The 27,348-nt window shown below is 42.8% G+C and overlaps 2 protein-coding genes across 2 annotated transcripts in view; one reads left to right on the forward strand and one right to left on the reverse strand.

Annotated features, from left to right (window-relative positions):
• Positions 1-212: 212 nt before the first annotated feature.
• phf13 (PHD finger protein 13) lies at positions 213-17,732 on the reverse strand. The gene is made up of 6 exons (XM_048561294.2): positions 17,447-17,732; positions 17,046-17,309; positions 16,370-16,407; positions 12,177-12,278; positions 7,070-7,820; positions 213-3,619 (listed from the first exon to the last, which is right to left on the reverse strand). Exons 2-6 carry the CDS (start codon positions 17,101-17,103, stop codon positions 3,393-3,395), a joined length of 1,176 nt encoding a protein of 391 aa, XP_048417251.1. The 5' UTR covers positions 17,104-17,309; positions 17,447-17,732; the 3' UTR covers positions 213-3,392.
• The window catches only part of klhl21 (kelch-like family member 21), a 30,074-nt gene continuing 20,207 nt past the window's right edge, over positions 17,482-27,348 (forward strand). The window contains exon 1 of the mRNA XM_048561292.2: positions 17,482-17,607. The gene's annotated coding sequence lies outside the window, so the exon portion shown is untranslated. The remainder of the gene's footprint in view (positions 17,608-27,348) is intronic.

Genomic DNA, 27,348 nt, shown 5'->3' on the forward strand with positions numbered 1-27,348 from the left:
AGAACTGACTAAGTGTATCTATTTTCTGCATTTAAGCATATAGTCTAGTTGGGAAATATAATGTAGACTTGCCTGTGTATCTAACTTTTACTGCATTTTTCCATGCCTTAAAGTCCTACATGTGATACAGAAAATAAAGGAGAAATAAGTTACAACAGATTTATTATTTAAAATACCAATAGTTAAATCTTTATTTACAAAATAACTTCCGATATACACGTACAAAGTTTCACAGAAACAAGGTTTTCTTTGTTCCACTTTAACAATTCTTCCAAGGAGACAGTCCAACACTCCCGGCACACATTTTCAAAGTCAGAGACTTGTTACGGGTCCATGATAATCTCGTGCAGGCATTCTCAACAAGAGCAAGAGCAACACTGCCGTTTGAAATAATAACCATGCTGCTTTGTTCAAAAAAACCCCTCGTTTTCACCATTTTCCCTTATCTAAGGAAAGATGTTTTCTATTGGAGGCAGTCCAGAGAGGGTTCACTAGGTTTATCTTAGGTATGGATCTTCTTATGTGGAGAATTGAGTTGGTTGGGCCTGTACTCATTGGAGAGAAGAAGAATGAGAAGACCTCACGGAGAAATACGAGATTCTTAGGGAGCTTGACAGGTAAATGCAGAGAGGTTGTTTCCTCTTGTGGGAGAATCCACGTTAACGGGCATTGGGTGTAAAAGAGACAGGTATTCCTCAAAAGAATAAAGTGGAGAGAGAGTTCAGCATGTGATTAATTAATTATTTTTAATATGATGTTGGTTTTAGGATTTTTTTCTTCTCTAATAGGTGGATTATGTAGATCCAGACCCTCTACTTGCTGGCTGTACAGCTATTTTTCACGTGTGTGAAAAGCTTGTGTCATCCAGCTAATTCACTGTGGTTAGCAAGCCGAGCTGGATTCTGCCCTTACTCATGTGCATATGTTCCCAACAGGAACATGGGATGGCAATCGTGAGTGAGAATCCTGCCTGTGTTTTGATCGGAACCCTACTATCAAATCTGCTCTACGACAACTGCCTTCTCACCCCACCATCTCTGTCTTTCTCTCTTGACCCCTCTGTCTGTATATTGAGATGGAAAATTTAAAGGGTTAGTCTCTAACAACAAAAAGAGAGACCACCAGTTCATTTACTTTCAGTAGTAGGGAAGTAGTTAGGAAAAATTATTCCTAAATAGCAAGGTTACATTACTAATATTGGAGTCCGAGTGATTGAGGATGTGCATTAACTCCTGGTATACAATGGTGGTGATGGGGATGCTGGTTGATTGTCAGGCATCTTTAAGTGCTCACTATGTCTATGGCCTACAGCCTCCTTCAGCCTATTTTTACAGGCTGGGGGAGAAAGCTATCATATGGCTGGTTTGAGGTAACCTGACCATTGGTTAAACAGGAAAGGGAGAGGGTTACAGGATACTAATGGAAAGTTGCTCATTGTGTACAACTGCTCTCAGCCTACAATGAGAGGCAAGAGCACTGTGCAGTGTGATTGACTCCAATAAAATCAACAGAGTCAATTCTGTGTTCTTTCCTGTCACTGGAAACAGCAAGTCAAAGAAACACAACTTGGCATTTTTTTGTAGGATAAGACATTTGAGAGTAAAAATACATGAACAATATTTTACAATATACAATGATGGAAGGTTGAACCGGAAGGATACCTCCTCATCTCCCCGACCCCTTCCTTTTATGGAAAGGGTCAAAGGGTGAAGACTCTAGATTTACAATGCCCAAAACAATAGTGTCTGCACCAATCTAAATGCAATTTACAAACAGAGACTCAGTCACTATAGATGACCCCAGAGCTTTCCCAAATGAAGCCACATCTCCACTGAACATATTTAAACCACCACACGAGCACCTGTTGAATGGCTGAGGCAGCATCTTGGGAACCATAACCATGTTCTACAATATCTTCATGTACTGAGAGATACAGAGGAAAGAACAGAGGTGGACAAGAGAGGACGATGAGATTTCTCTCTCCCCTTTCACCCAACTCTTCAACTCAAATTCACAGATTACTGTCCTGAACTCATTGAACGTACTGCCAAGTAAGGACCAAAAGGACTTAAAAGTAACTGATAGGACATTCTTGCTCTCCTTCTGGCATACCCCCAATCCCAGAAAAACAGAGGGGCTGGGTTGCTGTCTTTTTAACAGACCTTCCCCTATCCAGAGCTTTTAACAGTTGATAAAATTGAGTTTCTTATCTCCTGCCCTCACAACCCATAACACAATTCTTTCAATGCATAGAAGAGGAGAAAGTCAATTAACTGATCATTTAAAAGCCATACTCCTGGATATTTTTCCTCCTAACAGAAGTACCAAGTTTAGTTCTAAATACTGAATTGCAGGCATAAAAATTGTAAAGGCCTCCCTAAGACAAACATTCTCCAAAAGATAATCCAGAATTGGTTGTCTATTCCAAACATTTTAACAGCACAAGTCAAACCTGACAGATTAACCCAGGTTATTACCACACATTTCCTGCAGGACTTTAACTCTTTGTCAACCAGTATGTAAAGTTTAAAGAAAGTGCAGAGGAGCAAAAAGGCATCAGTTACTCATTTCAACCAAAGTAAATATTGTCACGTTAAAAGTGAAAGTGCCAGAAAGCAAAAATAAAATCAGAAAATATTAGACATACACAGCAAGTCAGTTGCAACCTGTAAAGAGAGAAGACAGATTTAAGGTGCATCCCCTTGATCAGAACCTACTTCAATCAACTCTCAAAATGACTAAACCATGGTGTATTTCCAACACTATCTGGTTTTATTTCATTTTATTAAATGGCAGGCCATTAGGTATTGATTATCTATTATTCCCTTCTCATTTTGTTTGATAACATTTATGCTTGAAGCCTTTCGTGTATTGCACAGGCCCTGTTTATCTGTTGCAGCTCCCTTAGCAGCAAACATTTTGGGGATTGCACCAAAAATGGAGTGATGGCTATCACTTCATCATGGAGACCTTGGTGGATTAAGGCTTTTTAGATGCAAGGGGTGAGAGGTAAGAGTGAAAGGAATGGAGAAAGGGGAAGAAAAATACAGTTTATAGCACTCAGCAAGTTCACTCCCCTCTTCCTGCAAATCAACCCCTAGCCTCCAATTTCCCCTGTGCTCATTTAACCAGGGTGTGATTACTGAAAGATTGGCTCAATCTATGTTGATTTTTGGGTTATTCCTGGAGGCAGTGAGGGCGAAGGGAGAGAGACATATTCAGAAAGCACGCAGTTTCCGTGCAAACGGATGAAACTCTCCAAACAAGTGCACCAAACTATTTTGTTTTAAAATGCATTCTTTTTTGATTCCCACCCTCCCTTGATGCCGATTCAACGTTCTTCTCTCCCTGAAACAAAACCAAACCAATAAAGATAGAAAGACACAGACACCTCAGTCGAGGAAGTGCTTTCTGCAGCTGATTCGAGATCGGTTTGATCGCCGAATGTCGTATTTGGAATCTCGACACCTTTGGCAGACGTACACCTCCGGGACATTGGATTTGCGGATTTTGGCACAGGACAGGTGGATCCAGGTGCCGCACTCATTGCATTCAATCATTGGCCTGCCAGCAAACGGCTTCATGCAGTAACATGTCACCAAGTCCCAGGAATCATCATCTGTTTTAACAGAAAGGTCCAAAGATTAATCACAAGCCAGATCAACAATAGCTTGCAGTTATGTAGCAATGTTCACAAGCCCCGGAAGACCCCCAAGTGCTTTATATGTAGTGAAGTGCTTTCAGATAATTTCACTGATAACTGACGTAACATCGAGAAAGCTGCTAAATTGTGCACAGTGAAATCTCAAATGGAATCTGACTGGAAAATACGTTTTAGCGATGTTGATAGGTGAATATTAGTCAGAACATTACAGAGAACTGTCCTGATCTGTTTCGAAATAAAGGCCTTGGAAACATTTGTCCACCTGAAAAAGCACAATTAGGGATATGCAACAAATGCTAGCTCAGCCAGCGAAGCCCACATCTCATGAATGAATGAGAAGAAAAATCGGACGGAGGTCAACTTTGTTTGAATGTCTCGCTTGAATGAGGGAATCTCTGATTGTGCAGCACTCCCTCAGTACTGCAGTGCAGGCGTCAGCTTCAATTTTGTGGCTCAGGTTTCTGGAATGGGACTTTGAAATTCTTTTACAGGATGTTAGCACCACTGGCTGGATCACCACTCATTGCCCTTCTCTAACTACCCTTGAGAATTTGGTGATGAACTGCTGAAGTCTATGTGATGCAGGGTGCATCCACAGTGTCATCAAGGGGTTTTTCCAGGATTTTGACTTTGTGACAGTTTCCAGTCAGATGGTGTACACCTGGGACAAGAACTTGTAGCTGATGTTGTTCCCATGCACCTGCTGGTCTTCACGTTCTAGACGATAGAAGTTATGGGTTTGGAAGGTGCTATCAAAGCAACCCGGATGAGTTACTGCAGTGCACCTTGTAGATGGTAGAGACTGTTGCCACCATGAGTCAGTAGTGGAGGGATTGAATGTGGAAGGTGGTGGATGGCGCACCAATGAAATGGGTTGCTTTGTCCTGGATGGAGTCGAGGCACAGTCAGTGGGCTCACATGTGATGAATAACTATTTACACAAAGATTGGTGGATTACCTAAAGTTGTCCTAAGGATAAGTCAGGCCAAATTTCATAACCAAGTTGAGAGGAATGCAAGAAAGTTTGATAATGAAATAACAGACGGATAAGAACATATGGACAAGGCAAAGCTTGGTGCTTCTCTCTCTCTCTTGATGTTGAATTAACATAGACCTGAACACTTCATTTTAAATAGTATATTCACTCATGTCCAAGGCTAGCAAAACTTTCTCAGTCCAATTTCAAAAGACCACTCCTTTGGTTGACCAATCTGTTATTTTCCTAGTACTTCTCTAGTGTGGAATTTTGCTTATTTGGAACACTGGATTGAGACCGACCAAAATCAAACACACTGGAACAGGTGGAGACCATTCAGTCCCTCAAAATGTGTTCCACTACTCCATTGTCTCATGGTTAATCTACTCTTTACTCCATTACGCCGAATAGACTTGCACAACCAGAATCTTTTGATCCAAACAAAAATCAGAAATTCTGAGTAAGGGTGACTGCACTTGCTACATTAACTGTTTTCTCTCCACAAATGGTGCCTGCTGACTTTGTGTCAGATCTCCAGCATCTACAGTTCTTTGTTTTATTTCAGAATATATTGACCTCCGGTTTGATGTTATCCATCAACCCCAGTCCCAAAAGCTTTTTGGGGAAGAGAATTCCAGATTTCCACTGCCCTTTATGTGAAATAGTGTTTCCTGACATCAACGCTGAACAACTTTACCCCCATTTTAAAAAATAATGTTCCCTATTCTGGACTCCCCACCACATGATCGTGAGAAAATATCAAACTATTAACTAAGTTAAACACCTCATTAAAGCACACAATCTTTGAAACTCGAGGGAATAAAGCTCAGTCCATAAACATCTTGGATTTCTCAAGCTATAATACGATTATAATTCCTACAATGTTCATGATCTGAAAAGGACCCCTGCTTAGCTGCCCAATAATCTACAGTCAAAACTTTTACCTATTACTGCAGGTGTTCAGTTATACAAGTCATAGAGGTCCTAGGTATCCTTGTTGCTGCTGAGTTTTCAGCAAGAATGGCTTTGGGAGAAAGTACAATTGACTTCATACCTCTTGGATAAGGGACAGAATTAATCAAGCAACTCTTGTTGAAAAATAAATGTAAACAGCTGGTCGAATAAACCTTGGATGGGTTTCCCCACATTTGGTGTGAGGAACCTGATAGCCACAGCCTCAAACCCCAAACACAGTCAGAACCTCAAGAGTTAAGGGAGGTGGAAATATTCTTGGAAATGTCAGCTCATGAGAAAATGCATTGTATACTTATCCTCAATTATTTCAAGGATAATTCTTTAGTTCTCTGAGGTGTACACCAAGCAATGGGACTACTATGAGGTTGAAAGACAGCAGCTCCTCCCAGCTGGACTGCACTCAGGATTGGTCAGCATTTGACATTGGGAAATTGGCCCAAGTCCATGGCAATTAGGTACACATGCAAGGTAGTGAGCGCTGTTGCAAGGATTTCAATTAATTGTAGGTTGCAGTATGAGAAACAGAATCATAGATTCAAGGCATTCTGGCCAGGTTGTGAAGATCACTAGCCCGTTGGGCAGTCCTGGAGGTGGTCTTTTGCCTCTAATCCTAGTCGTTACACGTATGTCACCAATATTGTTGGTTATCACCCATTGCTGGTTCTGACAAAGTCCCAGTGCTTATAATTTAGCACTGGTGCTAGCTTTGATAGTCATAGGTCTATCAATAACATATTATGTATAAACTGGTCTCTAATCCAGTCCATTATAATCCCTCACTTACTGTGCTAATTACAATCTGTCATTAATATGGATGAGAACAGGTAGTCTTGCACACAAAACCAATCAAACCTGAGATGGTTCTAATCCACAGAATATAGGCCCACTCAGGAAAAGGAGGCTTAGTAACTGAGGCATACGGGAGCACCCAGAGACTGTGAATCACACCATGTCAGTTTCTCTTGAGACACTTATTGATCTGCTGCAGATGTGGGAACACCCACTTTGCAGTTAGAAAGTTCCAGAACTTTGACCCAGCAATGGTGAAGGCACAGTAATAGTTTCAAATGTTGTGGGTCTGGGAAGGGAACTTCCAACTGGCAAACGTTCCCATCCATCTGCTACCCCTCTCCTAAGTGGTAGAGGTCACGGGTTTGGAAGGTGCTGTTGAAGTAGCCTTGGTGAGTGTTGCAGTGAATCTGTCAGAGGGGTTGGGGTTAGGACTGTGAATTGGTGGTGGAGAAATTGAACGGTGAAGGTGGTGGATGGGGTTCCAATCAAGCGGGCTGCTTTGTCCGGGATAGTATGGAGTTTCAAGAGTGTTTATGAAGCTGCACACCGCCAGACAAGTGGAGTATATTCCATCACACTCTGGATTTGTGCCTGGAAAATGGTGAACAAAATTTGGGGAGTTGGTGAGTGTGAACTATTTAACCTTCCAAAAACTCACTTACCAGAATCCACCATGATATCTTCATCATTCCCAGTTGTGTCCACATCCCTGAACACCACCTGCTTTCCCTGACGGAAAACAGTTCTCTGCCGTTCCACTTTCTCACATTTTATCGTCTCATTCAGCACATTTGCTGCAGTAGCTGGCACAGAAGAACTGTCCTGACCTGCATTTGGAGTGTCCGTGAGGGGCTGCTGTTTGAGGGTCTCCGGAGTGAGGGGCTGCTGATCGAGGGTCTCTGGGGTGAGGGGCTCCTGATCAAGGGCCTTGACAGTGAGGGGCTGCTGATTGAGGGGCTCCTGATCAAGGGCCTCGGGAGTGAGGGGCTGCTGAATGAGAGGCTGCTGGGTAAGGGCTTCTTGGGAGAGATGCTTCAGGGAAATAGAAGCTGTTGTCGAATCCTCTGCTCCATGAACAGGAGAAAATGCACTGGTTTCTGCAATGGAGTCAGTTGGTTCCTGCTTGCTGGCCTCTTCAGTCTGTGGCTCTTCCAGCCTCAAGCTGTCCTCCTTTGCCCTCACCTCACGCCTCCTCTTCACCTTGTCGGGCTTCCTGCGGTTGAAAGGAGGCAGCATGAAGCTGCCTGATTTGTGATGTTTCAGAAATGAGTATGGCTTGGCCTTTTTGAAACTGCTGAAAGTTTTCCTGCCTTTATTGGTGCCAGGGACAGACAGTGGGATGTCCCAAGGTTCACTCTCCACGGTACTGCCTGTGCTGTTGGGAGGGCTGGAACTGGTCCGAAGGGGCACCTCCTGAAATGCAGAAAGATAACAGGTCAATGAGCTGCTGCAGTTTCCCCTCGCATCATGGCAGAAGATAATAAGTCAGCTGATGCCAAGTAGACAGCATTTTTGACATCAAGTCAGAAACTCATGGGTTCAAATGTTATACCAAAGATTTAAGGACATAATCATAAGACATGTGAAGTTGATCATTCAGCCCATTGAGTCTGGTCTGCCTTTCAGTGAGATCGTGGCTGATCTGATCATTCTCAACACCACTTTCCTGCCCTTTCCCCAGAACTCTTGATTCCCTTATTGATTAAAAATGCATATTAGCTTTGAATTTCTTAACAAGCTAGCCTTGATAACCCTATGTGCTAAAAACTTTCCACAGATTCACTACTGTAGTGATTGGAGCGAGGGCCCGGTGGATCTCATCAACCATGAGATCTTTGATGGGGGTTGTTAACTTGGGCCAATCAGGGAGCCCTGGCTGACAGATATAAACAGGAGATTAGCATTGCCCTTATCGGCTTTGCTTGTTACTGGTTCACTGACTGCATGGGTGTTTTTTCTGGTGGTGAAAAAAATATAAATAAGAGATTCAGAGAGTCTCTCCATTCTATGGACTGGTTCTCAGCTGCCTGGGCAAAGCTCATGTACAATGCACACGTAAATAACAGGTGACTTGGTGATGGGATACCAGCCTCTGTGTACTTCAACTGCCCTCTGGGGAAAAATGAGAGTCTTCTTTATCTCCTTCTTAAATGGATGACCCTTTACTCTGAGATAATGTCCTCTGTGTCCGGACTTCCCACAAGCAGGAATAACCTCACAGCATCTACCCTGACAAGCCTGTGAGAATGTGCCAATGAGGTCTCTCACTCTTCTAAACTCCAATGAGTACAGGCCAAATCTAAATCAACCTCTCCTCACAAGACAAACCCTCTGTACCCAAAATCAGTCTAGTTAACCTTATCCAATGCCAGTAAATTTTTCCTAAGATAAAACACCTAAACTGTTCACAGTATTCTAGGTTCATGCCATTCCAGTGCCTTGAATTGTTTCAGCAGGACTTCCCTACTTTCATACTGAGTTTCCTTTGAAATAAAGGCCAACATTCCATTTGCCTTCCCTATTACCCACTGAACTTATATGCTAGCCTTTTGTGATTCATGGATGAAGAAAGCAAATCCCTTTCTGCTGCAGCTTTCTCCATTTAAATAATGTTCGGCTCTCCGTTCTTCCTTTCAAAAGTGCATAACCTTATAATTTTCCACACAATATTCCATCGGCCAAGTTTCTGTCCACTTGCTTAGCCTTGTGTAGACTCCGTGCCATCTTCACCACTTGGCCTTTCCATTCCTATTTTTCCAATTCTCTGGGACTTTTCCAGAATTGAAGGATTCTTGGAAGATTACTACCAGTGCATCTACTAGCTCTCAAGTTGCTTCTTTTACTAGTATCCTAGGATGCAAATGATCAGATCCAGGGGGCTTATTGAGCTTTAACCTCATCAGCTTCCCTAGTAATTTTTCTTCAGTGACAGAGATCATCTTTAAGCATGACCAAAGTCGACACTCTGGGGAGGTACTAAAGGACTGAAGCACTCTCGGATTTTTTTTTAAAACGAGGAGGCTTCACCTACCCTCTCACGAAACATCCTGTTGTGCTTTTTTTTTTAAAAAAATGATTACTGGATTTCCCCCTTGTAATATATGTTAATGTTTGTTTCTCAACTAAAAAAAAAATGAACAAAATTGTTTGGTCATTAATTAACTGCTCATGAAACCTTGCTGTACACAGATTGGCTGAAACATTTGCAGCATTATGAAATTGGCTGAGATGTTTTGTGACATCTGGAGGTCATGAAAGGTGCTGTAGAAATGTACATTCTCTTCTTTTTAAAAAAAAATCTCCACCTAGTCCTTTATACAGGTGACCCCCCAAAAGCTGACAAAATCCGTGAAAGCCAACTCTTTGAAATGGAGTCAGTTTCATAGAGTCAAACAGAAAACTTGTTTGATCAAAAGTCCCTGGTTTTCTTTGGGAATTGGCACATTCTAAGCAACATGCTTGGAATGCCACAACATTAACAGGAAAACAAGAAGTTCTACCCATAAACGGGATTGAAATAAGAAACAGATTACACTCAACTATTTGCTCAGTGTAACAAAATGAGCCCAGAAGCTAACTCGGGGGTGATTGCTTACTGTTCTGCAAACCAAAACATCCAGCTCTCAAAGCACTTTATGTGATATCTCTGTAATACATGTCTAGAAAATGGGAGGGGGAGCTGCGCAGTGGTGGGAAGTTTGCCTGTCAACTTCAGGCCAATGATGCCCTTTTTAAAAGAAGCCCTTCATTCTCCCCAATTGGACATTGTTACAGAGATGCCATCTCTGGGTGGCGTTGAAGGGTCTCTGATGCTGACACTTGAAGATGGTTACCAAGTGAAAATGAACTAGACCAGGTAGGAATCATCAAATCCTTTCTCCTCCTCCTCCTCCTCCTCCCATTCACATTCCCCTCACATCCTTCTGTGGATAGCTTCAATCAAAATCATGCAAGTTTTGTTATACATTGTTCCTGTATATATTGACACTGATGAGCACACTTAAAGAAAAGCATATGCCCATGTTTCTGTGATAATGGGAACTGCAGATGCTGGAGAATCCAAGATAATAAAGTGTGAAGCTGGATGAACACAGCAGGCCAAGCAGCATCTCGGGAGCACAAAAGCTGACGTTTCGGGCCTAGACCCTTCATCAGAGAGAGGGATGGGGTGAGGGTTCTGGAATAAATAGGGAGAGAGGGGGAGGCGGACCGAAGATGGAGAGAAAAGAAGATAGGTGGAGAGGGGAGTATAGGTGAGGAGGTAGGGAGGGGACAGGTCAGTCCAGGGAAGACGGACAGGTCAAGGAGGTGGGATGAGGTTAGTAGGTAGGAAATGGAGGTGCGGCTTGGGGTGGGAGGAAGGGATGGGTGAGAGGAAGAACAGGTTAGGGAGGCAGAGACAGGCTGGGCTGGTTTTGGGATGCAGTGGAGGGGGGAAGAGGAAGAGCTGAGCTGGTTGTGTGGTGCAGTGGGGGCGGGGGGGAACGAACTGGGCTGGTTTTGTGATGCAGTGGGGGAAGGGGAGATTTTGAAGCTGATGAGGTCCACATTGATACTATTGGGCTGCAGGGTTCCCAAGCGGAATATGAATTGTTGTTCCTGCAATCTTCGGGTGGCATCATTGTGGCACTGCAGGAGGCCCATGATGGACATGTCATCTAAAGAATGCCCATGTTTCTCCTTCATTTATCACCTTCCTTTCCTCTTCAATGCTAGAGTACAGGTTCCTTGATCTCAATTCCTCATTAGTATCTCAGGTGTCCCCATTACCAAACGGTGACTGTCTGAACAATTTAGTGGGATCTCAGCCAAGCTCACATCGCCCTTATCTGAAGTGCACACAAGCGTATGAATTATGACTAGCCTTTGCAGCCCCACACTCCTCCATTATCTAGTAAGATCGTGGCTGATTTGATCAGTGGTAGGGCAGACTGTGGGTAATCAGATCAACCATGACATTATTGAACAGCGGAGCTGGCTGAAGATGTCTACTTCTAATTTGTATTCAATAATGGCCTTCACTTTCTTGTCTACACCCATACCCTTTGACTTTCTTGTCAACCTATCTAACTCAGCCTCAAAAATAATAAGATGACCCAGCCACTGTTCCTGTCTGAGGAAGCGAATTATCCAGACCCTCCAGAGAATCATATTACCTTTGTCTCTGTCAAAAGTTAAAGGGGTCTCCCAATTAAAACATCCTTTCAGTGGCCACAGTTACTTTCTGGCGATCAGGAGCAAGATGCATAGTTAAATTTTTCCTTCCTAGGAGATCAACTGCTCTGCCCTTGTTGTCAACCTGGCCGAGACCTGTTAATTCAACTTAGAAAATGAACTACATAATGTAGAAAAAGACAGTTTGCCCCACCCCGATTCCAAGTTTCTGTGTTGTCTTTTTGAAAAAGCTATCTCATGCTGCTTACTCTTTCCACGAAGTCTTAAAAGTTTCTGCTTCCATTAGCCCAGCTGGACTGCTTATCAATTCCCATTTCAGAAAAAAAATCATTATTGAATCTGTTTCTATCACTCTGTCAAGACATTGTATTCCAGATCAGGAATCAAACCTGGGACTTTCCAGGTCAGTTCATCACTGTATGAATGCATTGCGCCATTGGATGGAGCTTGTCACTAATACTGGAATTGAAATTGTGACATTATCCAAGTCACTGGTGTGTTGTTCCCTGCAACCTGAGCAGGAAAGATTGTTACTTGGTCAAATTGCAAAGTAATGGAGAATAAAAATGGGGAGTTTGAAACAGTTGAACTCACTTCTTGAGGGTAGGGGATGTAACCAGCATAAACCAAGACAAACGTGCAGAATTTGTTAAAATCTTCCACTGTCCTACACCTCTTATCTGTTGGAGTATAATCCTGGGGAAAAGGGAGAGCAAGAGAGAGTAAGGTTAGATATGAATTTGTGCAATCGGTACAGACAAACTAACCAACCATTCTCTGGTCACTGGTATGCAAGTTAACACAGCTTTATGAAATTTTCCAGTCATCACTAATATTTCAAAACTTTCAACATCAGAACAGTTTTGTTTAAAATCAAGCAGTTTCTATCATTATGTAATAATAATTACAGGGACAATATGACTGGGAGAGGTGGGATTCTTGCATTGTCATCTGCAAAATTTCAATGATGTTTAATAATAGGTGAAATTTTTATCCTACTTTCAGCTAAGTACTACTGGGATTCAGTGCAAGTGGGTACAGATCTGCCACTGTCTGTTAACTGAAAACATTCTTCTGAAGCTTTGTTCCCTGTGTAAATGGTGCAATACAGGTTCAGATCCACTTTTGTCTGTCATTTATATAAGTGATTCGGATTACAATATATGAGGCATGGTTAAGAAGTTTGCAGATGATACCAAAATTGGTGGTGGTATAGTGTACAGTAAAGGAAACCTATGCTTACAAAGAGATCTTGATAATTTCAGTCGGTGGGCTGAGGAATGCAAATGGAGTTTAATTTGGATAAATGTGAAATATTGCATTTTAGTAATACAAACAAGGGTAGGACTTATACAGTTAAAAATGAAAAACTACAGATGCTATAAATCAAAAACAAAAACAAATTGCTGGAAAGTTTCAGCAGGTCTGGCAGCATCTTTGGATGGAAACCAGAGTTAATATTTCGGGTCAAGTCACCCTTCCTCAGAACTGATGGCAGTTAGGAAAATGCTAGTTTTTAATGCAGAAGATAGGGTGGGGTGAGCGATGGGGTAAACAATAGGTAGGGATAGAACCCAAGAACAAAGAACAGTTGGACAAAGGAGTGGGTAATGATCTGGCTAGTAGGGTGTATAGCTATTAATGGGGACTGTTAGTGGCTAACAATGGGTTGTGTGTAATAGCTGACTATGCGTTAACAAGGCCTGATGTGTGGGGGTTGGGATAAGGACATGGGGAAGCTCAGGCCTGAAAGTTATTGAACTCAGTATTCAGTCCAGAGGGATGCAGGGTCCCCAAGCAGAAGATGAAGTGCTCTTCTTCACTGAAGCACTGCAGCAAGCCTAAGACAGAGATGCTGGCCAGGGAACAGGGTGATGTGTTAAAGTGGCAGGCAACTGGAAGCTTGGAGTCTTCTCTGCTGATAGAAGCAGTCACCCAGTCTATGCTCCATTTCCCCAATGTAGAGAAGACCACTTTGTGAGCAGCAAGTGAAGTAGATCAGATTGTGTGAAGTGCAGGTAAAGCATTGCTTCATCTGGAATGTGTATTTGGGCCCATGGATACTGAGGACAGAGGAATTAAACTGACAGGTGTTGCATCTTTTATGTTTGCAGAGCAAGATGCCGTGAGGCTATTGGGAGATGTTGGGAGTGAAGGAAGAGTGAACCAGGATGTTCCAGGGGAATGGTCCCTGCAGAAGGCTGACAAGGGAGGGGAGGCAAATGTGTGTCTGGTGGTAGCATCTTGCTGGAGGTGGCGGAAATGGCAGCTAATGATCTTCTGGATGTAGATGCTGGTGAGATGGTAGTTGCAGACTTATACAGTTAATCATATGGCCCTGGGTAGTGTTGTAGAACAGAGAGAACTAGGAGTTCAAGTAGAGAATTCTTTGCAATTTGCATCACAGGTAGACAGGGTGGTTAAGAAGGCATTTAGCATGCTTGTCTTCACTGCTCAGACCTTTGAGTACAGGAGTTAGGATGTCACATTCAGATTATACAGGACTTTGGTAAGGCCTCTGTATACTGTTCTGATCACCCTGTTATAGGAAGGATATTATTAAACTGGAGAGGGTTCAGAAAAGGTTTGCCAGCATGAGCCAGGATTGGAGGTTTGAGATATAAAAAGTCTGGAAAGGCTGGAATTTTTTTCACTGGAGCATAGGAGGTTGATGGATGACCTAGACAGGTTCAGTAAATTATGAGGAGCATAGATAAGGTGAATTACAAGGGTCCTTTCCCCGAGATTGGGGGGGGGGGGGGGAGTTTAAAACTAGGGGGCATATTTTTAAGGTGAGAGGAGAAAAAAAATTGAAAAGGACATGGGGGCAGGGCAACATTTTTTGCACAGAGTGGTTCCTGGGTGGAATGAACCAGAGAAAGTGGTGGATGTAGGTACAGTTACAAAATTTAAAAGACATTTGGATCAGTATATGAACAGTACGATTTGGAGGGATTATGGGCTGTGAGCTGATAGGTGAGATAGTTTAGTTTGGGAACATGGTCGATGTGGACTGATTGGATTGAAGGGTCTGTTTCCATGCTGTGTGACTCTGATTGGCCCAGTGTTTATGGATGGCAGGACAATAATTTGAGCAGTGCGTTTCAAATAATTTTTCAAGATTTAAACCTAATTTTGGCTCCATTACCATAAACACTGCAGAACAAAGGAAAGGAAGACCTTGTTATTAGTCACAGTGTGCCGCTAGAATAACGTGTAGCACTTAGCACAGTAGAATTTTTGCACAGATTTGGGCAAAATCTTTCAAATGAACGTCTCATGAAAAAACTAATTTGGCAATCAATTGTTCCTGACAAAATGGTACTGACTTACATATAAAATTCTATATTAGAAGATATTTCAGTGCAATTTTTAAGTGAAAGGGGATACAAAACAGTTTAGCTGCCTCAATTGCCTCTTGGGCTCTGTTTCTAAAGGTAGACCTCCTGGTCAGATCAGGAGCTGTGTCCGATTAAACCTCAGGCACCAAGCCTCCAGAACGATTGTACTTAATCCTCCCCAGCATCCCATTCTATTCTCTTGGTGAGCAATGAGCCGCCTTAGAATATTGCTCAACAGACGGGTATGGGATTACTGCCCGGGAGGGTACAAGGGCAGAAGGTCCTAGTCAGGAAAACTTGAAGATAGACAATACTAAAACAGTTTCACCTCTGTTATCGAAACCCCGATAGTCCAATTATTAGAGATAATGGGAACTGCAGATGCTGGAGATTCCAAGATAATAATTATTCCAATTATTAGCCGGATTTAATCAAGTCCCACTCACTTCAAGCAAGATCGCGCGTTTCGTCCATTTGAAATAAAAATTCGTCCCACTGATCAAAAAGTAGGTTTGCTGTGGCAACCGCTGTTTCGATTTTACAAATTTCCCGAGGATTGAGCGGATTGCTGTTGAAACTCAGATTGATGCATCTCGGGGAATCCACAGCCCAGGATTGGCCGGGGGGGGGGGGGGGTGGCGCCCATCCACCCACCCACAATACAACATCCCCAACTGACTGTACATTTCACCATTTAACAAAGGGACCGATTCATTCCTGTACACTTGATACATTTTACTACCAGTAAAACATTTTTCATTTTAACCATAAATTAAACGGCCTGCTCGTGGGGCACATGCCCGTAGAAAATCATCATTTTGTTAAAAAATGTTTTCTATTTTTAAAAAAAAAGTAGAATAACCTGGGTTAGTAAAATCGAAGTGTGTGGGATTAGTGTTCGGGGCAGATGTGGAGGAGGTCACAGGATGCGCGGGACGATTAACTAGGAAAATAATTTTTTTGAGCAAGGAGGGAAGGATAGGGGAAAAAAAGGGACGGGTCAGAGGCAAGATGGCGAATATTCATCATTAAAAAACACACACACACACCGGGATTGGCGATCCCCGAGGAACAGGCAAGCAGCAGACTCTGGGAGGGGAGGGAATTTAAAAAAAAGAACGGCACTGATTTAAAAGGAAATGTCCCCCCACCCCTGCAACAATACATTGCTAACTTCGAATAGGGGCACAGCAAGGCGGCGAGACACATTTTAACACAAACCTATCTGCTCTGATTAACAAGGGGTCTTAAAAATTACATACAGGTATGGTAAATTGACAAGATGGCGCGACATATATATTCGGACCCCTGTGGGCATGAAATCGATCCGACTGTCGACTGAAATCGATCACTTTTAAAAACAAATATCAAATCTAAATTCTGACCATAGGAAGATCCAAAGACCTCTGCCGTTCGGGTCTTTTAGAATTTATGTTATAGAATTACCTCTGAGTCGAAAGTTGAGGGCGATGCAGAATCCATGTCTGTAACGAAGGGAGAAAAAAAATAATTAGTTTTTCTTCCTCCCCTGAAGAGATTTGAGGGGGGAGGGGAAGGGAGGGAGGAAGACTCCAAAGGCGAGATCTGGCGGAGTTCAGGCAGCCGGCAGAATTCGCCAGAGAGGATATGGAAACAGAGCAAACTTAGAAGTTACTAGCATACCCCTATCCCCAACCCTTATCCACCCCCCACCGATGTGTAAAGGCCAACCCGAAATTAAATGGGGATTTAATCGGGGTGGGAGCTTTTAAGCATATTTCGCAGAGCTGATCATTAACACTCCGAAACGTGATCAGACTGGTGGGGGTGGGTTAAAAATATTAAAGCAGAAACCTTCCGATTTCAACACGGGGAAAAGAGTTTTCAGAGGACTGGAGTATAAACTGGCAATTGATATCCGCATCGACATTGCCATTCCTCTCTGGAGAAATTAACAGTAAAAGACGCCGAGCGCGCCTTCAATTAATGATTAAAAAAACAAATAAAATGTATGTCTATCTTGTCCGACAACTGCCTGAAATTTATCAGAAATAAAGATCGTCCGATGGAAGAGAAAGTAAGTTATTAATCGTTTAAACGTAACATTTAAAATGAAGGGAAAATGTAGGATTCGGGATCCCACCTTGGTAAGATTCTCTGGCGACACGATTTGTCATTTTGTATAAAATGTTCTTCCACATTCGAGGCTCGACTGTAACGGTATTCCTCCAGATTTAATCGGTTTCCACGAAGAAAATAATAATTAAAAATAAATTGATACCTTTCCCCGCCGAATGATACACTGTAACAAAATCCTGATGTCAACCCCTAATCTTCATGTAAATGAGGTTTCTTCCATCAGCCTCACAGCCTTAGGGGAGTACCGGCAAGTGATCTTCTTAAAATACTAATGTTACAAAAGAAAAAAACAACTTTGACACATACAACATGGCTATTACGAATGAAATGCCGAGCTGTAAATGTGTACCCTGTTTATTCGAGGCTAATTAATGTTTTTTGATAAATCCAGGACATGTATCCTACCTCTCCCTCTGGCCGTGATTGCGTCGAAGCCAACCCTCCGAAATAGTTGCGAGTAGGAATTTGCAAGAAGTTTTTTTTACTCTTATCTTCCAAATCCACTTGTAAAGTGGACGGAGGGAGATGGGGAGGTCGGAAGGGCGGCTTTTCTGAATAGATTTCGGGTGAGTGCTGCTGGTTTTAATTTCTTTCCATGCTCTCGAGCAACCCCCTTCTCTCCCATTAAAGAGCCGATGGGGTGGAGGGAGGCGGATTCCAGACAGCTTCAGCAAAACGGACTTGTGTCAGTTCCATCTTCTGTTCAATTTCTCACCCCACCCCCGCCCGCCCGCCCGCCCGCCCGCCAAACATTGTGACCAGCACCTCCAACCTTGTAGCCAACGGTTAAACGGGGAATCTTATGTTATCTACTGCCACGTTTTTGTTTTTGTTCTTTGGTTACAAGGGCTTGATCTTGAGTATTGTATTATTTTTCTAAAGGATTGGGAAGTCGCACCCTTCCTTCGCAATTTCAGAGATTTTCAGTGGGGCGCCCTTCTCTAGACCCTCTGTCTGTCTTGAGGTTATCGGCGCGTGTGAGGGGACGTTGGCGGATGCTTTTCTGTTCTCTGTCGGGCCCACGTCACCAGTCTCCCGGACACAAACGGGCCGCTAATTTAAAATTTTAATTAACCAGATCTTTATGAAAGTAGACACTACTGCCCTCTGTGCAGTTTGATTATAATCCTGTAATACGATAAAATGATTTGCATTTGAATGCAGTCGTATCATTATTCTGTTTTCCATCGCTATTCCACAGTTACATGGAATTGTGCTGGGGTTTATACGGAGAATAACGGACTCAGCAGAGAGTCTGGAATGGAATCGAGGCGTACTAGTGGGTAAATGCAGAATACTCAGAGCTGAATTATAGTCTGAAATGTAATCGACGAGTACGAGTAGGTTTATACACATCCATCACTTCGAGTGAGTGGGAGATTCTTGACAACTTACATGGGCGGCTGTTGGAAACAGTGAGGCTTTGAGTCTTTTGGAGCAAGCAGTCTTGAAACATGCGTTTTGCTGTATTTAAATAAATCAAGTAACTGCAAGATGTCGCTGTTAACGAGCAGTTGGAGTATGTTTGAGGTAGAAAAGTCAGGACCATGGGGTGAAAGTGTGATTGATAACTTCGATTTATAGATCACTTTGAACTACTGTGGTGGAAAGCCAGCACATAGTGTGAGCTGAATGGACTGCCTCCAGTAACCTTCAGTTCAATTGTGATGGCACTTCACACATTTCGTGTTTTTTTTTCTTGGGTCGTTCATTACAAACGTGAACAAAAAGGCTCTTGAGATGCAGTCGTAGTGTCCCTTCCTGTGAACAAAGAGATGGGAGTTCATGTCCCTCCTGCTCCGGAGGTTAGTAATAACATCTCTGAACAGCGTGGATAAAATCTGGAGCTGGAGGAGCTGAGCATGATGGTCGCAGTTTATGTTGGACCCTTCATCAGGACTGGAGAGGGGGAGGGAACTCAGCAATAAATAGAGGGAGGTGGGTGGGGCTGGGGGAAGGTAAGTGGGATGTTGATAGCTGGATGCATTGTAGGGGGTTGTGGAGATTGGTCACTGGGAAGGATGGCGTGTATAGGTGAGAAGGAAGATGGGCAGGTAGTGCTGTGTCAGGTCAAGGAGATAGGGACGAGAGGGAGGCCTGGAAATGGGATGAGGCCAGGATGGGGAGATTTAGAAACTGGTGAATTATCTGTTGAGTCCATTGCATTGTAAGCTCCCAAGGCAGAATATAAGGGGTTGTTCCCCAAATTTACATCTGACCTCATTGTGACAGTGGAGGAGGCCCAAGATGGAAATGTTGCCAAAGAATTGGGAAGTGGAGTTGAGATGGTTGGCAACCAGAGGCGGTGTTAATTGGAGCGTACAGTGGTCAGATGCTCTGGGAATCTGTCACAGAGTTTGCACTTGGTCTCCTCTACATCGGAGAGACCACGTTGGGAGCAACAGATGCTGTAGACCAGGTTAGAAGAGATAAAGGTGAATCCCTGTTGGATTTGTTTGGGGCCTTGGTGGGAGGTGTAGGGGCAGGGGCAGGTTGCAGGAAAAGATGCTGGTTGTGGTGCAAGTGTTGGTGGGCAGTGTGGAGCAGATGAGGGGGTCATGGAGTGAGCGGTGCCTATGGAAAGCAGATAGGGATGGGGTCTGATTGCAGGTAGCAAAAATGGCAGAAGATGATGCATTGGATTTAGTCATTGGTGGGGTGATATGTGTGGCCCAGGGGACTCTATCCTTATTGTTGTCCCACTTCCTACAAAATAAAGGGATGGCTATGGGCACTCACGTGTCCAAGCTAAGTCTGCTTCTTTGTACGATATGTAGAACAGTTCCTCTTCTGCAGTTATAGTGGTACCATCCCTCAGCTTTTCTTCGGCTACATTGAGGACTGTATTGGTCCTGCCTCGTACTCTCCTGAGGAGCTTGAACAATTTGTCCATTTCACCAATAAATTTCACCCCATCTCAAATACACCTGGACCATTCCCGATGCCTCTCTCCCCTTCCTGGATCTTTCTGTCTTCATCTCTGGTAACTGACTTAGCCCTGACATCCATTTCAAACCCACTGACTCCCACAGCTACCTCAACTATGCCTATCACCCACCCTCTTGCTAAAATGCGATCCCATACTCCCAATTCCTCTGCCTCTGCCACATCTGCTCCTGGAATGAAGTGTTCCACTCCTGGACATCCCAGATGTCCTCCTACTTCAAGGACTGTAATTTTACCTATCCCGTGATTCATAACGCCCTCAACCACATCTCCTGCACTTCTGCCCTCAAACCCCCTCCCTTCAACAACAATAAGGATGGAGTTCCCTGGCCCATACATACCACTCTACCAATCTTGAAATCCAATTCATAATTCTCCGCCATTTTTCCCACCTGCAATCAGACCCCACCACCAAAAAGATATTTCCTTCCCCACCCCATCTACTTTCCATAGGGACTGCTCACTCTGAGACTCCCTCGTCTGCTCCACAGTCCCTACCAACACTTTCACCACAACCAACACCTTTACCTGCAACCATAGGAAGTGCTACACCTTCCCTCTCACCTCCGTCCAAGGCCACAAACAAGCATTCCAAATATGACAGAAATTCATCCTTGCATATTCTAAGCTGGTCAACCACATCATTTACTCCCAAGGTGTGGTCTCTTTTATGTCGGAGAGTCCAAGTGCAGATTTGATGACAGATTCATGGAGCATCTGCACTCTGTACACTCCAATTAACACCAGCTTCCAGTTGCCAGCCATCTCCCCTCCCCCTCCCACTTCCTTGGTAATATGTCAATCTTGGGCCTCCTTCACTGTCACAATGAGGTCAGATGTAAACTAGAGGAACAACACCTTGTATTGTGCCTTGGGAGCTCACAAAGCAATGGACTTAGAGAAATCACCAGTTTCTAAATTACCCACCCTGGCCTCATCCCATGTCCAGCCCTCCCTCACATCACTGCCTCCTTGCCCTGACACAACCTGCCCATCTCCCTTCTCACCTATCCATCCCACCCTTCTCATTGACCAGTTACTACAACCCTGTAGCTGCATCCACCTATCACCATCCAATCTATCTCCCCCCAGCCCCACTTCCCCTCTATTTATTGTTGAGTTCCCTTCCCCCTCCCCAGTCCCGACTGGAAATGTTGACTTCCCAGCTCCTCTGACGCTGTCTGACCTGCTATGCTCCTCCAGCTCCATGTTTTATCGATTATGACTTCCAGCATCTACAGACCTTGCTATCTCCATATCTCTGAACAGATTGCTGAGATATAAATATAGTGTTTACTGTACTTCAGATGTAGATCTGGCTTTATTGCTTGATTTCCAAGGAGGTATGAGCTACAAAATAAAAGCTAACAGACTCTTAGCTGTTTTTCCAAACTATGTCCAATAGCTATGACCTAATTGACTTCTCAGAGATGACTCAGAACGAAGAATCTCACTAAGCTCCACCCATCTCAATTGCCTGTTGCTAGGCAGAAATGCAATCTACTTACTTCCAAAGCTAATCTTAACTCTGTGAGACCACATGAATAACTTATCCTTTACTGGAAAACTGTGAATGTCGTCTTTCCAGTTGGCTTTCTAGCTGTTAATTTCATGTCAATGTGGCCTCAACTATTTAAGTGTAACAAATTCCAAGTTTCTTTGAGTTGTGTTTTACTTAAGGATTGTTTTTCTCAGCTTCTCAATCAAACAACCCAAATTGCTGCTGTTTAAAAAAAAATTCTAAAAGTTATATTTTAAAACACAAACTATGAACTACTGTATACAATAGCAAAATACTGTGGATACTGGAAATCTGAAAGAAACAGAATGCTAGAAAAACTCAGTAGTCAGTCAGTATCTATTCAGAGAAACCAGGTTAACATTTAAAATCTGGTATGGCTCTTTTCCAGAGCTGATTTATGAACTATACAGTGATAACACTGGTTACTTGTTCAGTCTAATACTACCTGAGTTTAAAAAAATCTTCCTCAAGTTTGTATTTTGGATGATTGTCTTTGTCTATTGTAATTTTTTTGTCACTGTGATATTATAAAACGGAGGTTGACCCCACCCCCGCAACCGAAACACCCAAAGAGGAGCACCTTGCCCCATAATCTGTAAAACGAGTGTGAAAACAGTGTAACAAGGTGTGGAGCTGGATAAACACAGCAGATCGGGCCTAAGCCCTTCCTTCTGTGTTCATCTAGTTCCACACCTTGTTATCTTGGATTTCCAGCATCTGCAGTTCCTATTATGTTTGAAAATGGTGTAACATGCTTTTCAGCAACTTCTAGTGGTTAAATAGAATAAATCCCAGACACTCACTTTAAAGTGAACAAATAACAATTTATTTATCTAACTCTGACAATGAACAAATTGACTAAACTATTAAGAACCAAATAAATTCTTTCTAACTAATAACTATTCCTGGATAAAGCAAGATTCTAATAGTATGCTGTTCCAATAGATACAAGTCCCACTTGTATATAAAAAAAATAGAATTTAGTTTTTCAATTACAGCCATATTATGTGCCTCTAGAATGTACTGTGTTTTGTCCATCAATTGTTCTGTCAGGAATATTAACTAGTTGTGCCATTGGTACCACTGGTATTTAGATGGTGCTTTCTTTAAGACATGGAGGAGGCTGTGAGAACCAGCAATTCTCCCTTCAGAGCTGAGGGCCATTAGCTCTGGTGGATGGCAGCTAGCCATAGGGTCTGTGTCCAACTGCCCTCTTCTTTTTATACCCTTGACAACATATCAATATTTCTTACAATGGGATTGGTCCTATGTTGTCAAAACCATCACGCTTAAATTTAACAGGATTTTGTATCTAAGTACCAGGCTCAAATTGATTGGCTAAATTCAAACAACTGTTGTCTTGGTTAAAAAAAAAGCTGCTGCTTGCCCTCCTAAGTGTACAGCCCTTTGATACAAATGTTTCAATTCGGGTGCTGTCTGTGTACTTGCAAACTTTCAAGCTGCTGCTCACAGATACCCATTTTAAATCTCTTAGCACAGCAAAAGCACATGATCTTTTAAAGGGACCACACAATGCTTCCCCCTAGCATTTCACACACCAAATTCTAACTCCCCTCCCCCCACTAAATCCACAAGTATTGTACCCAACTTTGCAACAGTGGAGTGTAATTTAAACCAACAGAACCATTTGTTTGGAATGTCCAAGGAATCTCTTCAGTAATAGAAAAACTAGAGCCGCAATATCTGTAGTCTCTTAACTTACATGTGGTGAACACACTCAGTATTTGCAAACTTTAACAATGTTGAGTAATTTTAAAGATGCATCTTTTGTGAGAACAATCCTCTTTCTAAAATAAATAAAACAGGCATAAAACTTTACCTGCAACCTGGAAATTTCAAGGTTTACAAGTATCCTCTACTCTTGAATGATGTGAGTGAGGATGACACTCATGACAGCTATAGTTATAGAACATAGAACAGTACAGGTCCTTCGGCCCACAATGTTGTGCTGAACTTTTACCCTAATCCTAAGGTCTATCTAACCTCCATACCTACCTTTTACTGTCATCCATATGCCTGTCCAATAGCCGCTTAAATGCCTCTAATGAGGCCGACTCCACTACCCTCTCCGGCAATGCATTCCATGCCCCACCACTCTCTGAGTAAAGGTTCACTGGATGTGACCAAGAGTAGGATGGGCAGGCTCACCAGTAGATATCAGACATCTCTAAGCAATGCCACAGGATCTCAGCTCATATATATTGTAAATATTTCAGGACCTACGTTAAGCTGTTTTGCATCTTTTTGCACACACCCTCCTGCAGCATAAGCTAATGACTGCATTGTCTAGAATGATGATGCAGTGCATTTACCATTTTCGGTCAATCTATTACCACAGGTCAAAAATGAAATGTTGTATATGTAAATGACTGGACAGCCCAAAGCGAAAAAACCTGTAAAACTGGGGTAGAGAACTCACTGACAGTGCTTGCAATTCTGAGCCTGATCCTTGTCCCCTCTTGTATCGAAGATGGTATCTCACTGATGGCATGTGCTATGTAAATCAGAGGAAACGTGCTGTTGTTAATTTTATAATGACGGACCCACACTGAACTCTTCAGTCACTCAGAATGAAATCAGTTATTTATGTCTGTGTTTACTTCCCCTTGGTTAGTGACCTTCACCGTTGGTTATTTAATGAAAAGTGCAAGCTGTCAGTTTCACCAACAGTATGGAGGGTAATTGCATCATGAGAATTTGGTACTGAGCAATACTCCACCAATTCAAGAAGAAACCCTTTCACTGCCTCCTAGTGAGCAAGGAGAAAAGTGTAACATACATCGCCCTAGTCACTAACATCCATATCTGTGGAATTAATTTTGATTTTAATAAGACCAGCACAGTGAATTAATCGAGCCTGCAGAGCAGACAAAGTGGTAGATGGGCCGACGTGACCATGCACGGCCATTTTCTTTGGGTCAGAAAACTGATCACATTTTAGTCGGGGTTTGGGAATTTGCCTGACATGGGAAACTGCCTGCTGATTAATTAGGTTCATTATTGAATCACTTACGGGCCATTATCCCTGAGCTCAATAGGATTTAGTGGTACTTCAGGAATTCTCCTAAATAGTAAATGGGTGGCACTGTGGCTTAGTTGTTAGCACTGCTGCCTCATGGTGCATGGAAGCTAGGTTTGACTCCATCTTTGAGTGACTGTCTGTGTGGAGTTTGCATGATCTCCCTTGTGTCAGTGTGGCTTCTGTTGGGTGCTCTGGTTTCCTCCCACAGTCCAAAGACCTGCAGGCAAAGTAGATTAGCTGTGATAAATGCAAGGTTTCATGGAATAGGGTAGGGAGCTTGATCTGGGTAGGATGCTCTTTGGAGGGTTGGTGCAAACCTGATGGGTCAAATGGCCTCCTTCTGCACTGCAGGGATTCTATGATTCATGTGTATCTCCTGTAGCTGCCCAGCACCTCAAGGGGGTGGAGTGAGGGGCACCCCCTTTCAAGTGCCGTTCGTGCACATTAGGAAGAAGTGTGCTTGCTTGCTCAGAATCAATCTTGCCCCTCTCTGAAAACCCCACCACTCAACTGTCTTGAGGGATCCAGTGGTGACCGATGGCGAAGGTCTCTGGCCGGTAGGGATCTTGAGCATGGGATTCCGACTCTACTGGGGTCATGTTTGTGGAAGGCCTGGTGCTGCCTGAGTGCACTTAAATAACATCAGACATCCTTTGGAGAAGAGATAAGAGTCTCTCACTGGTGGTTTGACCTATGCCACCTTCACTAAATTGAGTAGTGAGCATGTGTTTCAGAACTTGGATCTTTAAACATAAAGTATTGCAAGAGAAATGAGACCGAGGGATGTGAGGTGCTCTGCAGTAGTCTCAGAATGAGGTTTTGAGGTATTAGTACAGCAAGGATACAGGGAAGAAAGTGTTGGGATAAGATATAAAGAAATTAGAAAAAAAGAAGGGTCAGATCAGCACTGGCCATAAGAATTGTGGAGTTGAAGAGAAGGGTTGAAGTTTCATACTGAGACCAGCTGGCCTGTAACTGACACCATGTGGTGCAATGAATTTTCTGTCTGGATTACAGACCAGTCTCCTAGCAATGAGTTGTGATCATTTTGCTCTCATATTCACTAAAGGAGGGGCCAAGACTTAGTGATATGACGAGAAGGATAATTTTGCAATTGAAAGATTTGGGTTAATGACCATGAACCTAGTGTCTTATGGTGACTCAAGATAGAAACAATATCAGTAAAAATCCAGTATCTCTATTAGATGCTGCTGACCTTCAGCATCAGAGCGCAACCTCGTGCATGTTACTCTCATAACATGTATGAATCAGGAACAAATGCTTCAAGAGTTCAAGCAGATAACATTCTTGGCAGAATGAAGTACAGAAAGTGGAGGATAGAGCAGAAATGCGTTACACTGATAAACATTTTACACTGGAGTATCCAAAGTCTTTAACATTGGCTCAAAAATCCATCTACCCTCCCCAAAATAGTCACCTGGTTGAAATGGTGTGTTTCCACCTACTGAGTCCAGACTCACAGGCACTAATGTGAATCTAGTGTTAATCACATGTAACTGCAATGACCAGTCTGCCGTGCTTTTTCTCTCTTGCTGCTAATTCTTTAAATTCAGTTTAAATTTGGTAAATGTAATCAATTGCAGCAGACCAGGTGTAACTGTGTCAATTCAGTTGCCAATGGTCAGAGGTATTGTGTACCAAAGGCAGATCAAAGCAGTGATTGAAGCAATTTAAAAGAGCTTTAAACCAGTCATCTGAAGAATGGGTTATTTCCCGGCAATCACACTCCATTGTAATGATGGAGTGGAGTATTGTACATTTTCTATAGCGAATTGATTGTGATCAATTACATAGCTTGCCCTGAATCGCAGGAGATTTTAGATTTGGGTTAGGAGTTTGGAAGGATACTTCGTATAACTTCACCTATTTAGCACCGGTGCAATGTTTTGCTGAGTCTGTTGATTACACTATTGGCATAAACTCTGCCAGCATTTGTATGACAATGCATTGGTTTCTGGAACATGATGACTTGTTTAATAAATGCCAAATCTGTGTCAACACATTCCCAGAAATGGCAATGAATGGCTAATTTGTTATCGTGGTGATTTAGAAGAATGTGGCCGTGATACTGGGAGAAAGCCTGATCTCCAGAATGCTTGGGGTTCTTTAACATCCAAGTCAAGGGGAAGATGGAGATCTCTGTTTAATGTCACATCAGAAGATTGGCATCTCTGACATTGCGATACTCATTGATGTTGCAATGGGTCAACAGCCTAGCAGGTGGAGAAGGGGTTATCAAACTGTACAAGCTGCTGACCGGAGGTGGAAGTGTTACCCATTGAGCCAAGCTAACAATAGCCCTGTTATACATGTAGAAGAAAATGCTGACAACATATACAGGATCAATACTGGAAGATAAACAAGATGTTTGTGTATGTACCCTTCACAAATACAGAGTGTATTTTTGGCATTGTCCTCTTTTTTTTAGATTGCTGTCTTCATGCCCTGTGTTCACCATTGTATTGATTGTGTTCTAACCAGCTATTAGGGGGAAGCTTTGCAATGGAAATGGGGTGTTTAACATTATATTTTCCTTAGTGTCACATCTGAAAGTCAGGAATTGAACTGTCTTGTGGCTATCTAACTGGACTAATAATCCAGAATAAATTAATAATTAAGGGAATGTAAATTCAAATCCTGTTAGGTACATTGATAATTTGAATTTAATTTTTAAAATTCTTAAATGACACAATTAGTCTCAGTAAAAGTGTCATAAAGCTGCCAGATTGACACATGACCTCATCTGGTTCCTAAATGTTCTGTTACGAAAACTGC

The sequence above is a fragment of the Stegostoma tigrinum genome, chromosome 28, assembly GCF_030684315.1.
Source record: "Stegostoma tigrinum isolate sSteTig4 chromosome 28, sSteTig4.hap1, whole genome shotgun sequence".
NCBI lineage: Eukaryota > Metazoa > Chordata > Chondrichthyes > Orectolobiformes > Stegostomatidae > Stegostoma > Stegostoma tigrinum.

What these genes read in the sequence shown, in the direction of transcription:
- phf13 (XM_048561294.2), bottom strand. Translation starts at nt 17,103, where the DNA reads ATGTGGAAGAACATTTTATACAAAATGACAAATCGTGTCGCCAGAGAA. An exon ending in CCTCAACTTTCGACTCAGAG is followed by an intron (nt 12,279 to 16,369) that starts GTAATTCTATAA and finishes CCTTTTCCCCAG; the next exon opens with GATTATACTCCAACAGATAA. An exon ending in AGATATCATGGTGGATTCTG is followed by an intron (nt 3,620 to 7,069) that starts GTAAGTGAGTTT and finishes CTGTTAAAACAG; the next exon opens with ATGATGATTCCTGGGACTTG.